Source organism: Urocitellus parryii, chromosome 7 (assembly GCF_045843805.1).
Source record: "Urocitellus parryii isolate mUroPar1 chromosome 7, mUroPar1.hap1, whole genome shotgun sequence".
NCBI classification, from domain to species: Eukaryota; Metazoa; Chordata; class Mammalia; order Rodentia; family Sciuridae; genus Urocitellus; species Urocitellus parryii.
This window is the reverse complement of record NC_135537.1, coordinates 20071550-20086546: the sequence shown is the minus strand read 5'-3', so window position 1 is coordinate 20086546 and position 14997 is coordinate 20071550. Positions and strand designations below refer to the sequence as shown.

The following is a 14997-nucleotide window of genomic DNA, read 5'->3' as shown; positions in this document are numbered from 1 at the left end:
GCATTCGAGAGAATATAAGGAAACTGTACTTTCCACTAAATCTTGAGGCTGAAAACTGTTCTTAAAAAAATAAAGTCCATTAAAACAAAAAAAATACACAAATCTTAGTGGTTTCTGTAATTACTGGGCAATAATTTATGCACAGTTAAAAACAAACAAACAAAAACAAAAGAATTAGCATGCCCCTTTCAATATTTAACATATTATCATGGAACTATTAGAACCCTGAATAAAGACTAGTTCAAAATATCTTATAATAGATCCAACAGGGAATTTCTTCCACCAGAAAAAAAGATATTTTCTAAGACAAGTAATCATTGTATTGATCAAGGAATGTAACGAAATGAAGAATACAAAACCCAATTTTTCCAATGACCTGTTTGGAAACAGTGTATGATGTCCAGAGTGGCATTAGGAATATTTCACTATAACTGCTTTCAAAGTCAGTGTGATATAAGATATTATATCTAGTTCGATAAAGCACGGCAGGTCGCCCATAGAGGAGATGTCTCTCTAGGAAAGAAAAAAGTTAAACTATGTTAAATGCACATTGAACTTTACACCAAAAGTTAAAGAAATATTGGAAGAGTTGAGTTGTCTAAAATGTGCTAGCTTACTTATTAATAATGCAGTGCCTTCTCCTTAATTTAAATGTGAGTCTTCCTAACATTTTTGTAGTTTCTGATCACCTGTGCATGCATCAAGGCTTGCAGTTATCAAAACTGTAATGTAAATGCCATATTTATGTTAATGCTCTTTATGGTTGTAAGTAATTTAAATCTGTATAGAAAGGAAATATTATATATAACAAAATTAGAAATGATTCCACTAAATGGAAAACCAAGGATTGGACTTCAGTAGAATAACAGGTTAAACAATGACTTAATTAAGAAGAAGGCTCTCTCATCATTATTTGCAAACTGCAACTCAAATATACATTATTTCAGCATAAAATGTGAGTGGTAATGAGAATTTAAAGGAAGCAGCTTTGTCACATGGAGGTAAACTCTTTAGGTAGGAACTTAAAGGAACATGTATAGATAAAATAAGTGGGCATTCAAGAGAGTTCTTTAAATACAGTTCTTTAAATACATCAGTTACCCAAGAGCTCAGTGAAGACTCACAAATGCAGAGACAGATCCCTAAAGGGAAACCTCTCTTCTTAAGGAAAAAGGTCTGAAACCTTACTTTTTGAGGAAGAAGAGATTCAGTTTACTAGTTCCATACTAGTGCCTAGAGCCTGATCTGACCACTGTGGACAGGCCGAAACTTCCACAGATTCTTAGAAATCAGGGTCACTCCAGACCAAAATATTTAGAGATTGAGGCTTAGGCAATTCATAATTCCTTAAGTGATATATATTTTTAAGGGGGGAAAAAAACTTTTTCTTACTATTATTTTATTAGAGAAAATAAGTTCTGGCAATCACTTATTAAATTATGTATACATGTTGCTTTAATTAAAGTGTTACCATTCTATGCGAGTAATGGAGAAAACCCTTCATAGAATACTTTGCAAGACCCCCCCAAGTAGAACTGATGATTTGAGGCAAAGAGGCCCACACTGTTACAACATAAGCCTGTTCTGCATAGTTTGGCTTCGGCAGTATGGCAGTAAATATAGAAGGGTTGCCTAAGCTGCCAAATTTGGGGACCCACCCCTAAGAATTAGAACATTACATGATAATATTAAATAAGTGAAGTATAATAAAGTAAAAGCCAGCAAATCATAACAGTAGTACTTGGGGGGGGGGCAGTAAACCAACCCAGACTTTCTTCGAAACTCAAACCAAACCTTTTCTAGGTTCAAAATTTCCATTAATGATTTCCTTGTTTTCATTTTTGCTGCCTCTGAATTTCCTGGTTTCAGCTGGAAGCAGAAGTATCAAAATTTTTTGAGAAGCTATTCTCTTTTAATCATTCAAGTGTTAATGCTTACCATGCACATTCCTCCAAACCGGAATTCAAGCCTAGCCTCCCATCTGTTCCATGAAGGGACAGCAAAAGAGCAATCACATGTAATACCCCTCCTTGAGCAGCAACCAAACAATAGTTTGGGTGATCTACAGTCTCCACCAACCCTGGCTCTTCCTTTCTCCAGGGGCCCTCATTTCTTGGCATTTCTCAATTTGCAACACCCTGCACATGATCGTGGTGAACACCTCTTTGATATTACGCATGTGATTGCTTTTCTCTCTACTAACAATAACTTCTCCAGTCTTCTCCACCAGTCTGTCACTTATCTCCTTCCCAATTCATCCATTATGTATTCCTCATCAAACACTGATTGAAAACCTACATTGGACCAGGTCCTGGGCTGTAGAAGAAAAGTAACTGAGCAAAGAATATTAGGATAGAACTCTTCCCCTAAAAGAGCTCAGAGTTCAATGGGAAAGACAAACGTGGCACAAATAACTCACAAATAACATAGTCTGCACCACATCAGAGCTATCCATAAGAATATGGAAGGAACATAGAGGAGGATGAATGTCACAAATGGGGGTAAGATGGCATCAGCAAAGCCCTCCACAGAGTATATGACGTTAAACCAGGGTGAAGCTATATCCCAGCTTATGTCTGCTATTCTGACATATTATTAAAGCACTCTTTTTCACACTCAAGGTGCAAGACAAATAATATGGTCACAGAGACATGAGTTAAAAAGGAAGAAGTACAAGATCAACCAAATATCCAAGATTCACTTTCTACAATTTCCCGCCGCACCTTCTCCATATCTACTCATTCTTCTGCTCTGAATATATAAACTTTTAAGTTTGCTTCAAAAATTTGGGCTTCACAGTTTCGAAGCATGGACATAACTGCATTATGAAACATAGCTGGGGCACAAATGTATCATTGTCTGATCAATTCTTTTTCAGTTATTACTGAGCATCAGGAAAAAGAAAAAGAAAAAGGAAAAAAAACACCCAGTGGTTTCAACAACCTTCCAAAATCCAACCAATCAAGATTCCCAACTGACCCCTCCCCACCCCCCAAAAAATCTACCTGGGTCTTCCTAAAACTTAGCAGTTTTGTCCAAGAAAGAAGTGAAATAATCTTTGCAGTAAAAAACACAGATTTTAAAGTTCTGATTCAAATTTGGATTTTACTTTTTCAATTTATCAAAGTATCAATGAATCACAGGATCTTCATCATATCCTGACTTTGTGGGTCTTTATGATTTCTTAGGCAAGCCACATATTGAGTTTCTGCTGAACAAAATGCTCCTACCCAGGCCACAAAACGTACTAGATTCTGTCCTTACACGTTAAGATCTTCGCCTCAAGACTAACCCACAAGCTTCTGCTTTGACAACATGTTCCTGGGACTTCTTTTTTTATTTTTTCCTACAGTAAGTGACTCCAATAAGTAATTGAAGTATTCATGCTTTTAAAGTATTTACTTTCAAATTATTTAAAAATTTTTAATGTCACAGCATTTGCACATATTTATGGGTTACAGTGTGATATTCTAACATATATGTGCCATGTATATATATCAGGGTAAGTGGATCAGTGTAATTGGAATGTTTATTACCTCAAACACTTACCATTTCTTTGCATTGAGAACATTTAAAATCCTCTCTATAAGTTATTTTGAAATATATATTTAATTTTGGTCCTGAAGTTACTCCATTATGCCACATAGAAGTTATTCCTGCTGTCCAACTGCACTTCTGTACCCATTAACCATCCTTCTCCTGTGATTTTTTTCTGTGGCTGTGCCTTCCCAGACTGGGTTCCTACTCCATAGAATTCTAGACAGAGCCTTTATTCCACACCCTGATTCCTGTTTACAATAGTGTCTCTGGCATTTTGGTACACGCCAAGGTTCTCCTCCAGATACCACATTTGGCAAAATGCTGTGAGACAAATCTTTTTAAGTGGTGTGGACTCCCCAACATTTACTGTTTTTCCCTTCCAAAGTTTGGTCATGCAGACCTGAGTTTGTGTTTCTCTTCCCTCCTCAGCTTCCTGATTCACATTCCCACAGATTGGCTGGCTAACTTGCAGCCACATGAAAATCTCTCTTCCCTTTTGTTTTTTAAACATTCACTCCCACAATAATATGCTCTTAAATTTGACCATAAAAACCTCTACACAAGACCTTTCCTTTTCCTGTATTCTTTCTCCTTCTTTGCTTTACTAGTGTCTATTATCATTCACTGACATTTCAATCTCCATTGGGATTCTACTGGATGTCTGTTCTTACCTCAACCCTTGAAACAGTATGCTGTAATTCATCTACTTCCTACGTCCTTCCACAGATCAAAAACTGTATGAGGACAGGGACTTTATCTGTGTTTTTTACCACCAGATCCTTCTTCTCCACTGCCAATCACATAATATATTCTTGGTAAAGACTTACTGATGAATCAATAAAAAATAAATAAAAATAAAAAGCTGGGTTTTACATATGACCTGCCTTACGTAATGCTGAGAGACAGATTGGGCAGATCAGTTCCCCCTCCATTTTACTGATGGAGCAAGTGGGGGTTTATTATTTATACTAGATAATTCAGCTACATAGCAGCACCCAGACTCTAGGCCTCAACCCTCTTGCTCATCATTCGTCACTTTAGCCTTTGGGGCAATCTCCAGCCCAATGCTGCCTGCTGGGTTGTTCTAATGGAGAACATATTGGAAGGAAGGTCCAGCTGCTCCTGTGCATCAGTTCTATCCAAGTGATATCTGCTGAGACAACATTAGTAAGCCCTAACAAGGACAATCATTTGTATCAAAGCCTCTAGTATTTCATAACAACTTGCAAATCTTGACATGAACTGAAATTCTCTCCTGACATATTCCCTCTGTGCCAACACTTAGAAGAAAAAGCATTTTCCGAGGAAATCACATAGGCTTAAGTGTCACTAGAACTGGAGTCAAATCTCATCTCAGCTCTTCATAACTCTGCAACTCTGAAACTTAACATCCTAAAGGCTCTGCTTCCCTGGGATGTTGTACTGTCAAAGAGCAAAACATGTAACACACCAAGGTCAATCTTCACCCAAACTAGCTTTGATCATAGTGGTTGTAGTTGTCACAGCTTAGTATCAGCAAACAATATTGGTAGTTAAAAATGATTAGAATTCAGTGTCTATATCAAAACTACTATAAATCACAAGCAATTATACTGAGTAATGATTTCTTCCAAGTCTTCCTTAAAACACACACATGGACACACATACAGAGAAACACAAGTATATCTTCTTCCTTAAGACAACTAGCAACTCCAAAATATTGAACTAAGAAACATTTTTAGAATCAAAAAGAGAGACAAGAGATTCCCTCTCTAAAATATTCAAAGTGCTACTTTAAAGTTAGTAAGTCTTATCACTCCTTAAGTCACTCTTCTCTCATTGTGTGTGAGAAGGAGCCAAACATGTACACACAAAACCATATCATTTTAAAATGATTTTCAATTCCTTTTTATATAAAGATGATAGTGAGTTCTAACTTAAGAAAATATAAAACATTTTATAGCCATGTAAATAAAGACTAAGGTGAAACTAAATATTGTAATAATTCTTACCACAAAAATTATAGCCAGCTTCAGTGCTAGAATCGCCTGCTATGAGAGTTTTTAAATTTTCCATTTTATTCATGCATTCATCCATTGATTCAATGTCACAAGGAAATGAGTTTTCATTGCATAGTAAGTCCATCAAGATGTTAGCTACATGTGACCCAGAAAGAGCAACCATCGTACAATTAAGATCTGGAATTTATCACTTATCTAGAAATACAATTGCAGTGTAGATCACCATCTTGGAAGACTACATTTTCTTCCTTTCCATTTTGGCAAATGGCTTCATTCTATAACAGTTTAAATATTTATAGCAAACTATTTCCTATGATTAATTTAATATACCTCTTTTTTTAAATCTCCAAATATCCCCTGGGTTATTTCATTACTGGAATGTGCAGCCTTTACATGTATGCTTTATACAGATATATGAGTGATTTTATAGCATATGACATTAAAACAGCCACATATGAATATTTCAAGTGGGTTATGTGTAACATATGGCTTATTCTGAAATATATCAACCTCCTATATCTGTGTTTAAAACAACTAATAACAAAAATTGTACAATTTTACATTTGTATAGAAATGTAGGTTTACAAATTATAAGCTTCAACACATATTCAAAGGTATCCAGAAAGGGGAAGTAATTACTCTGAATAGATTCATGTGCTCACACACACAGAGATTTGCATTCACAAGGTTCTGTCCAGTGGAGTAAGCATTCAATATTTTAAATGGGAGACTAGGATTTATGACACAGGAAACATCACAGAGGCCTGAAAGGACTTGGACTAAGAAAATGTTGCTTTGCTGCCAAAGAAATGACCAAGAGAGAGCCTATAAGAAGACAGAAAAAAAGACCAAGAGATGAAGAAAAAAATTGAGTATTGAGGTGTATGCATATTCCACAATCTAAACAAGAAAATGCTTTACCCATAATACAGCCATGACATATAATTATTTTTACTTCACGAAATTCTTTTAAAGGCTGGTCCCATTAGGACATGAGCAGACCAATGATATGTGCCACTATGAGTCTCCTCTAATATTTTATGCTGCCATTTTTTATAGGTGCAGCTATCTCAGAGAAACCAGAACCAGGCCAGGGTAAGCATCCTACAAACACTGAATGAATCCACAAATGTTAAGCTTTTATGCTTGAAAAGACCCTTTGGTAGGAGGTGTAAGAGACTTTTGTTCGACTGAGCAAACCACACAGAGATGACAATATTACCTGCAAATTCTATCCCTGAGAGTCACAAATTCATTAAGAAGATGCCTCTTATGTTCATGTTTGAAGATTTGAGGATATTTCGTGCTCCGTTGTCAGAATGATTTTGTCACAATGTCACCGAGAATTATTTCTAAGATCAAAATGTTTTAGTACCAGGAACAACCAGAGTTTGAATCAGCAAAAACAAGGGATTTTATCATCAACATAAGATAACTGTAGTTATGTGGGTTAGTTTCTGTGTCCTCTATGCTGTACCATTGGTCTACAGGTACAGTTATCGTATATTAGACAAAGGCACCAAAAACATATATTGGAGAAAAGATAGCCTTTTCAACATATGGTGCTGGGAAAACTAGAAATCTACATGGAACAAAATGAAATTAAACCCCTGTCTCTCACCATTCACAAAACTCAACTCAAAGTGGATCAAGGACCTTGCATTTAATGGAAGAAAAAGTAGGCCCAAACTTTTATCATGTGAGATTAGGCCCTGACTTCCTTAATAAAACACCTATAGCACAAGAATTAAAACCCAGAATCAATAAATGGGATGGATTCAAACTAAAAAGCTTCTGCTCAGAAAAAGAAACAATCAGTGAGATGAACAGAGAGCCTATTCTGGGAGCAAATTTTTACCACTTGCATATCAGATAGAGCACTAATCTCCAGGGTATATAAAGAACTCAAAAAGCTAAACACCAAAACCCCCTAAATAACCCAGTTAATAAATGGGCCAAGGAAATGAACAAACACTTCTCAAAAGAAGCTATACAATCAATCAACAAATATATGAAAAAATGTTCAACATCTCTAGCAATTAGAGAAATGCAAATCAAAACTACTCTAAGATTTTACCTCACTCCAGTCAGAATGGCAGCTATTATGAAGACAAACAACAATAAGTGTTGGTGAGGATGTGGGGAAAAAGGCTACTCATACATTGCTGGTGGGACTACAAATTGGTGCAGCCAATCTGGAAAGCAGTATGGAGATTCCTTGGAAAACTTGGAATGGAACCACCATTTGACACAGCTATCCCACCCCTCAGTCTATACCAAAAAGACTTAAAAAACAGCATACTACAGGGACACAGCCATATCAATGTTTATAGCAGCACAATTCACAATAGCTAAATTGTGTAACCAACCCAGATATTCTTCAATAGATGAATGTACAGAGAAACTTGGGTATATATACTCAATGAAATGTTACTCAGCATTAAAAGAGAACAAAATCATAGTATTTACAAGTGAATGGATGAAGCTGGAGAATATAATGCTAAGTGAAGTAAGCCAATCCCGAAAAAAAAAAAAAAAAAAAAAAAAACAAAGGCCAAATGTTTTCTTTGCTATGAGGATGCTGACTCATAATGGCAATGGGAGGGGAGCAGGGGGGGGGAATGTAGGAACTTTAGACAGGACAAAGGGGAGGGAGGAGAAAGGAAGGGGCAAGGGGGTAGAAATGACAATGGAATGAGTTAGACATCATTACCCTAAGTTCATGTGTGAAGACATGAATGGTGTGAAAATACTTTGCACACAACCAGTGACTTGAAAAATTGTGCTCCAAATGTGTAATATGAAATGAATGCATTCTGCCATCATGTATAACAAATTAGAATAAATAAATAATTTAATAAAAAATCATCATCAACAAACCAGTGGCTTTTAGAAGAGAAGCATCTCAGTACTATTTCTTTGCTTTGTGATTGAATATTTGAAAAACTCAAATCATGAGACTATCTACCCTTGACCCTGGCAGCATCCCAATTCTTGTAATTATTATGACACCATAGTCCACATGGTTTAGGGAGGTCAAACATTTCAAATCACTCAGATTTTGTACAGGATATGTGTAGCTTTCACCAATGAAGTTCCACCTTTAAAAATGGATTTACCCAATTATATGCCTGAGTCTACATCCTCTGTGATCAAAGGAAGGAGGAGGAGGAGGAGGATGGAGAAAAGGAAGAAGGGCAGATGAAGATCTTTATAAAGGAGGAAAATAAGTCAGGTAAATAAAAAGTCTTCTACTGCTTTCTTCAACTTCTGCTTAGTAAGATTGGAAACAGCACATATGATAAATGAACCATACGTAAGCTAATAGCTCCAGCAATGGTCTCAGGAAAACTTGACCTTGTGCATCTTTGCTGCATGGCTTGGGGATGCTGTGCTTGTGTCCTATATGGTTCCTTACTCTCAGTTATTCCCCTGCTATTTCAACAAGCTGTCCCATCTACTATAGTAACCCATACAGCAGCCTCCACACCCTCTTCTATTTTCTTCTAAAGTTTGGAATTTCAAAGTTAGAAGGAAGAAGGTAAATTGCATTTTTATTCCTAATTATTTATTGTCTCCACCCATTGACATGTGACTTGTGAGACAGGGTCCCAGTGGAAAGAATATATTTCCCTGCACCATTGGTGCCAGTGATACGGCTTTGGCCAGTGAACTGTGAATGGAAGTGAAGTGCCTCATGATAGAAATGCTGAGTTGCAATATGCATTTCTATGTGCTGCCCTAGACAGGCTATGTCACATACAGGGGCTACCCTGTCAATCCAGACTCTAGAATTAAGAGTAAAGTGGGTCAGGGATCCAATGAACCTAAAGTCAGCATAGTAAAATGCGAGCAGATCATCTCTCTCTCTCTCTCTCTCTCTCTCTCTTCTTGGTACTGGGGATTGAACCCAGGGGCACTTTATGACTGAGCCACATCCAGCCTTCACCCTTTTTATTTTTTATTCTGAGACAGGGTTTTGCTAAGTGGCCAAGGCAGGCTTTGAATTTGCAATCCTCCTGCCTCAGTCTCCCCAGTTGCTGGGATTATAGGCATACACCACTGCTCCCAATCTTGCATGTCTTTCCTGACAAAAATCACTGAGTTTTTTTTTTGTCATATCTCAAGTTTGAAAAAATTTATTAATACATGTTTGTTATCGATGTATGTTATACATGATGGCAGGATAAGATAGGAGGAGATTGAAGTCAGGCCTCAAGATAATCCTTTATTTGAAAGGGGAGTTCTGATTTGATTCCCCTGTATCTCTTTCCCTACAACATATACACTGACACTCTAGGTAGCTGAGCTTCAGCATAGAAACCAGCTGCTCATTTATAATTGTGACTACTATTCCTTGTATAGGAGTCCCCATTAGCATCTTCCCTTGAAACCCATCAGATACACAGTGGATTATCTGGTTGGGGCGGAGGGCTTGGAAGCAATTGAAGAAAATGAAAAATCAAGTCACAATTTTCTATCTCACAGCTGGCATCTTGAGCGCACAGAATAAACCAACACCCTTCATCAGATGGATATAAAAATCACTTTGCAATACAAGTAGGAATTTTTTAAATAGTGTTCTTATACTATGAAGCAAGTAGAAGTCTTCAATTTTTTCATACTAGAAAATAAACCTTATATAATTTTTTTTAACCAACCCCTTACCTTCTGTGGACCCTTTTGTATGAAGGCGTTTATTGAGTTCATCCAGCTTGTTCTTCATGAGTGAATACCAGAAAAGCAGGGGGGGAAAAAAGTAAGTCAGAAATATTCATTCTTTCCTGTACCCTCTCTCTATTTGATACTGCCTGCATCTTAAACTCTGTTAATATCATAAACTACTCTGAGGAATTTCTGTTTTGACATTCTAATCTCTACTTCCTAGTGGTTCTGTATCTATGAGCACCTTCTTTAATCTCTCCATGACTGTTTCCTTTCCTTAAAGCTGTGGGAAATCATGTACCAACTTCCCATGTTGGTAATGATGTTTACCTGGGCATACAAAAACATATATAATTAATTATAATAGTGCCTCAGTATTTCAGATCAATCCTTAGGTACACTAAAATAATTTCCAAACTAATGGATGAAATTGCTTTCTCCAGAACTAAAAATTAATAAGTCAACAATTCTAAAACATAATTGGTCAGTGACTTTACCTTCCACTACATATATCCTAGAGACATTTAAGCTTAAATGTCCAAAATACATTTACAATAACATTTGTTGCAGCATCATTCATAAGAGTAACATTTGAAATTACCAAGCATTCTCAAATAGGAAAATCAATGAAATCAGTATGATACATTTTTACAATTAAATACAACTATAAGTAGTAAAAATGAGTGAGCTAACAATATATTAATACACATAAATCTATCTCAAAATCATAATGATAACATTTAAAAGGTATTTCATGTACAGTGGATTATAAATAAATGTTCACTGATTCTTTATGAAAACAACAATGATAAATAAAATAATTGCAGGGTTCAAATAGTATAATAGCATTCATATAAAAATTTATACTATGCAAAATACACATAAATCATCTTTGGAAACATACTAAAGATTACATCATATATTACTTGAGCCATATATACATATATAATGTTCAGACACATGCATTAGAAATACACACACTACATTCAGGGCACCAGTAAACTCTGGGCAGGAAGGAGTTAGGATGGGAAGGGAAGCATGGAACTTCCACTGAACCTGTAAAGTTTTCTCTCTTATGATTTGTGTACTTAGGTATTCACTTTTTTAATTCTTTACATTTTTTTTCAATATGTCTGGATGTCTCAGAGGAAGAAGGTAGTCTTTTGGAGAAAGCCACAGACTAAGACAAAGCAGAATTTTTCTGAAACAGTTTGAAAAGATATCCAACAGTCTCCTTCTTCTCAGAAGACAGATAATTCAGAAAACAAGAGGCAACCAATTGATTCCTGTAAACCTGTATCTGGCCTCCACCTCACCTCCCGAGATGACTTCCTGTTGACTTTGGCAATTCGACTCCTCTAAACTGAGCTCTGAGATTTCCTGCCTTGTTATAACTAGTCTCTTTGGTTCTTGTCAAGAGAAAAAAAAAATGGGAAGAAGATTTAAATGGGGAAATGAGGAAGACAAGCAAACTGAACTCCTACAATAGGGAACCTCCAAATGTGGCTCCTTGGACCCCCAGGAATCCTGAAGGGAAGCAAGTAGAAGGAGATGGAGACTAGGCAATAGGAGAAATATTTTACATTTTTCTAAAGCTGAAAAAATATCATACATATAGTTACCAAAACACCACACATACAAATATGCCAGATTGCCTTGCTTTGGGCTGGCATTGTGTCAGTTGCATGTGGTAGCATTGGTTCATTCCTGCTGCTAGAAGCACTGGTTGGCTGCTATATTGGTCTTTGATCAATATAAATGTCAATAAGCAAATTATTGCCTAGCATTTTAGTTTGTTTGGTTTTCAAAAACTGTTCAAACATGGAATGATGGTAGTCTCTGTAGCAACAATACTGCCTCATTGGTGTTGTACCTTTCCCCACCCCACTCTGTGTCCTGGGAGGCTGACCTCTGGGGACTGTATCAAAAGGCAAACTTGCCCTCTGGTTTCCTGTTGGACTCTACCAATGGGAGACATCTGTAGGGGAGTAGAGGAGAGGGAAAGGAGGGTATTATTCCCTGTCTCCCTCCCAACCAAGATGCAATTACCTGGACTCAGCTAATAAATCTAATAGTTCCTTCCTACCCAGGTCTCTCTGTTCTGATAACTTGCCCCCACCCCTCACTTTTCAGGGTCTGGATCTATCCTCCTACCCCGGAGCACCTTACCATTCCTCATTGACTTCCATCTACCCTGCCCAGCCTCTGTAAATAGTTCTCTCATTAAACACGATTGAAACAATCTTTTCAAAGTGTCTTTCAAAACCTCTTTATCTTGGCCACCTGTTTCCTGCCAGGATCATGACTGATCGATATGTAATCCATGGCTGAAGAAAAGAAAGTTTTTGGTTGGGATTTATGCATAGAATAACATTTTTTTATTCTTCATTTTCTATGTCTGTGTTATGGTAGTAATGAGCCACTGCTGGATCCTTAAATTTAAATTTTAAATAAGAAAATTAAAATCTCTTGATCACACCATCCAGTGGCTCTACTTTGGACAGCAAAGAGAGAAACTACTTTCATCATCACAGAAAGTTCCACTGAACATGCTGTTACAAACAAACCCCACCAGGTCCTCAGTGATAAATATAAAGGTTATTTCTACCTTTGGCTCTACCTTATCATCACAGGTGCAGCCCAGGTCAAAATCAGACTGAAGGTACATAATCCCTGGATAATTTGGTCGGGTAACTTCCTCTGGCATGGTTGGCCTGAAGGTATTAACACGCAGGAGGTGATTCAAACTCCCATGGGTTCCATTGTTAGGAGCTGGCTTCAATCCCAGGAGATCTGATGCAAAGAGAGAAAAGGAACCAGGTGCTTCTTAAATGTTTTTCGATGATATATAATAAGAATCAAAACCTTTCACCTCCAATGATGTGTAAACTCCCAAACACAAATCAAAATTGAGTAACACCAAATTTAGGTAGCAAGCATCCCTGACATACCCCCAAAACCATTCTGTCCTCACCATGTCTTGCCACAGCTTCCTGAAATAGCCATGCTCCTCACTTGACCATGAATAGAGAGAGGCACTGCCCAAAACAAGAGTGGAGGAAGAGGGTCTTACACAGCTATTGCCTATGTGTGTGATAGGTGTGACACTTCAAGGACTCTCAGCTTCCATATCACTGCCTTTCTGTACTTCTCTGGGACTTTTTCATCCAAAATAAGACTTATAATCAATAAATAACCATAGATCTGTCCTCTAATACACTCCACACAAATGTGGGGACAAGAGGAGGCTCTGGCCTGGTGCCTTGAAGTACCACTGTTACACCAACAGGCTGATTTCATAGCAAGTGAATGGTTGCCAAGTGGGCACACAGTGACTGACTTGCCTGAGCTGGGAGGCAGGACAGGGAAGAGCGAGCAGCCAAGATGGGAAAAGAACCCAGGAGACCCGACTTACAGACTCCCCCTCTAACCACCAGACTGGCACTCCCTTACTAAATAGGAAAAGTTGTCCTCATTCAGCAACTAGAAGCTCAAGGAAGAAAAATAATTAGGAGCACATAAATAGCTGGCCAGGATGCAAGCTGGCAAGATTTTAACGGGGCTGCAATGTGAGAGAGAGAGGTGGGGAAAGCTCCATGCCCAACTCTTGCTTCATCAGGTCTCTGACCAGCAGTGTCAAACTGTAATGCTATGTTGGATCAGCCAGAGGCTGCCAACAGCAACACTGTGAAAACTCCCTGCTAGTCAACTGTTGAAGGGAGACAAAGACGCCTTAGAAGGGATGACATTCTGTCCTCTGAACCAATGAGCAAGTTACAACATTTTTTTTTTTTTTTTGCGAAAAGCAGAGATGGTCTTAGAAGAGACATCTCGTTTCTTTCTCTGACATTCAGGAAGTTCGTACATGAACTAAAGATGGTGTCCCTGGTTTTGATTTAATGAGTGACTTACCACACATGACATTGTAAAGTTCAATGTTTTCAAATGGAGGCACTTTAGTCTTGTACTTAAACGTTGGGCCGTAACCTACAAAAACAGTCTTCCAAAAGAAAAGAAAACAAACAGAAACAATTAACCATTCCTGACTTCCAGTAGCAAGCCTTGCTCTATGTATGAATGCCACAACAAGATGTCACTCACCTCTCCACTCCCATCCCTCCCAACAATGGCTAAAACAAAACGCAACGTCAGCGCACAGTTCTGGGATCCTACCTGCATGCTGTTGACTTTGTTATCAAATCCATGGTCCCCCTGGAAAAAACATTTTCCTGATGGTTTCTTATAAACATCCAGAGGTTTCCTATATTGAAACAATTTTATCATCAGTCAGGATTTCTCCTGAAATCGCTCTGATAAAAAGCCATTTTCAGGATACAGAGGATCTCTGAGAAGGGGCTTTTGAAAGCCCGTTTGTCTCTGTTTTGATTGCATCATTCCTGTGGTGATGACAAGATACTTCTCTTCATTTCTCCAAGCATCCTTGCCTTGACGGTCACCCCACAATCAATGGAGACCTTTGAACAGAATCAGTACCCTCCTTGTAGATCCTCGCAGAACACTTATCCTGGGTAATGCGCTGCCTACCCATGTGCCTCACTAGCCTTCAGAGTGTTAAGACTTTCCCTGTGGGACCACATACCACCACACAGTAGGCTCTTTAAAAATATGAGATATTTCATCAATGCTTTGAGTTCTGGATTCTGTAAAAGGATTGTATGCAAATTTGCCTCTAAGTACACTACAACTAGAGTATAACTGTACAATTGAGAGTCAAATGAACTCTGATGGTGACATCTAACAAAATCCTACACAGTATCTCTTCTTAGAAATA

General features: G+C 37.7%; 1 protein-coding gene across 5 annotated transcripts in view; it reads right to left on the bottom strand.

Moving 5' to 3' along the window:
* Enpp2 (ectonucleotide pyrophosphatase/phosphodiesterase 2) overlaps nt 1-14997 on the bottom strand; it is a 109303-nt gene that overhangs the window by 11757 nt on the left and 82549 nt on the right. For 2 of the 5 annotated variants that reach the window (XM_026393865.2, XM_026393864.2), the window contains 5 exons: nt 14379-14466; nt 14118-14205; nt 12814-12998; nt 10209-10260; nt 377-513 (listed from right to left, as the gene is read on the bottom strand). In XM_026393865.2, the coding sequence (XP_026249650.2) occupies nt 377-513; nt 10209-10260; nt 12814-12998; nt 14118-14205; nt 14379-14466 (550 nt within the window). Of the gene's footprint in view, nt 1-376; nt 514-1794; nt 1870-5531; nt 5676-10208; nt 10261-12813; nt 12999-14117; nt 14206-14378; nt 14467-14997 lie in introns of all 5 variants that reach the window. The other 3 variants (XM_026393866.2, XM_077800446.1, XM_026393863.2) reach the window with 2 other exon arrangements.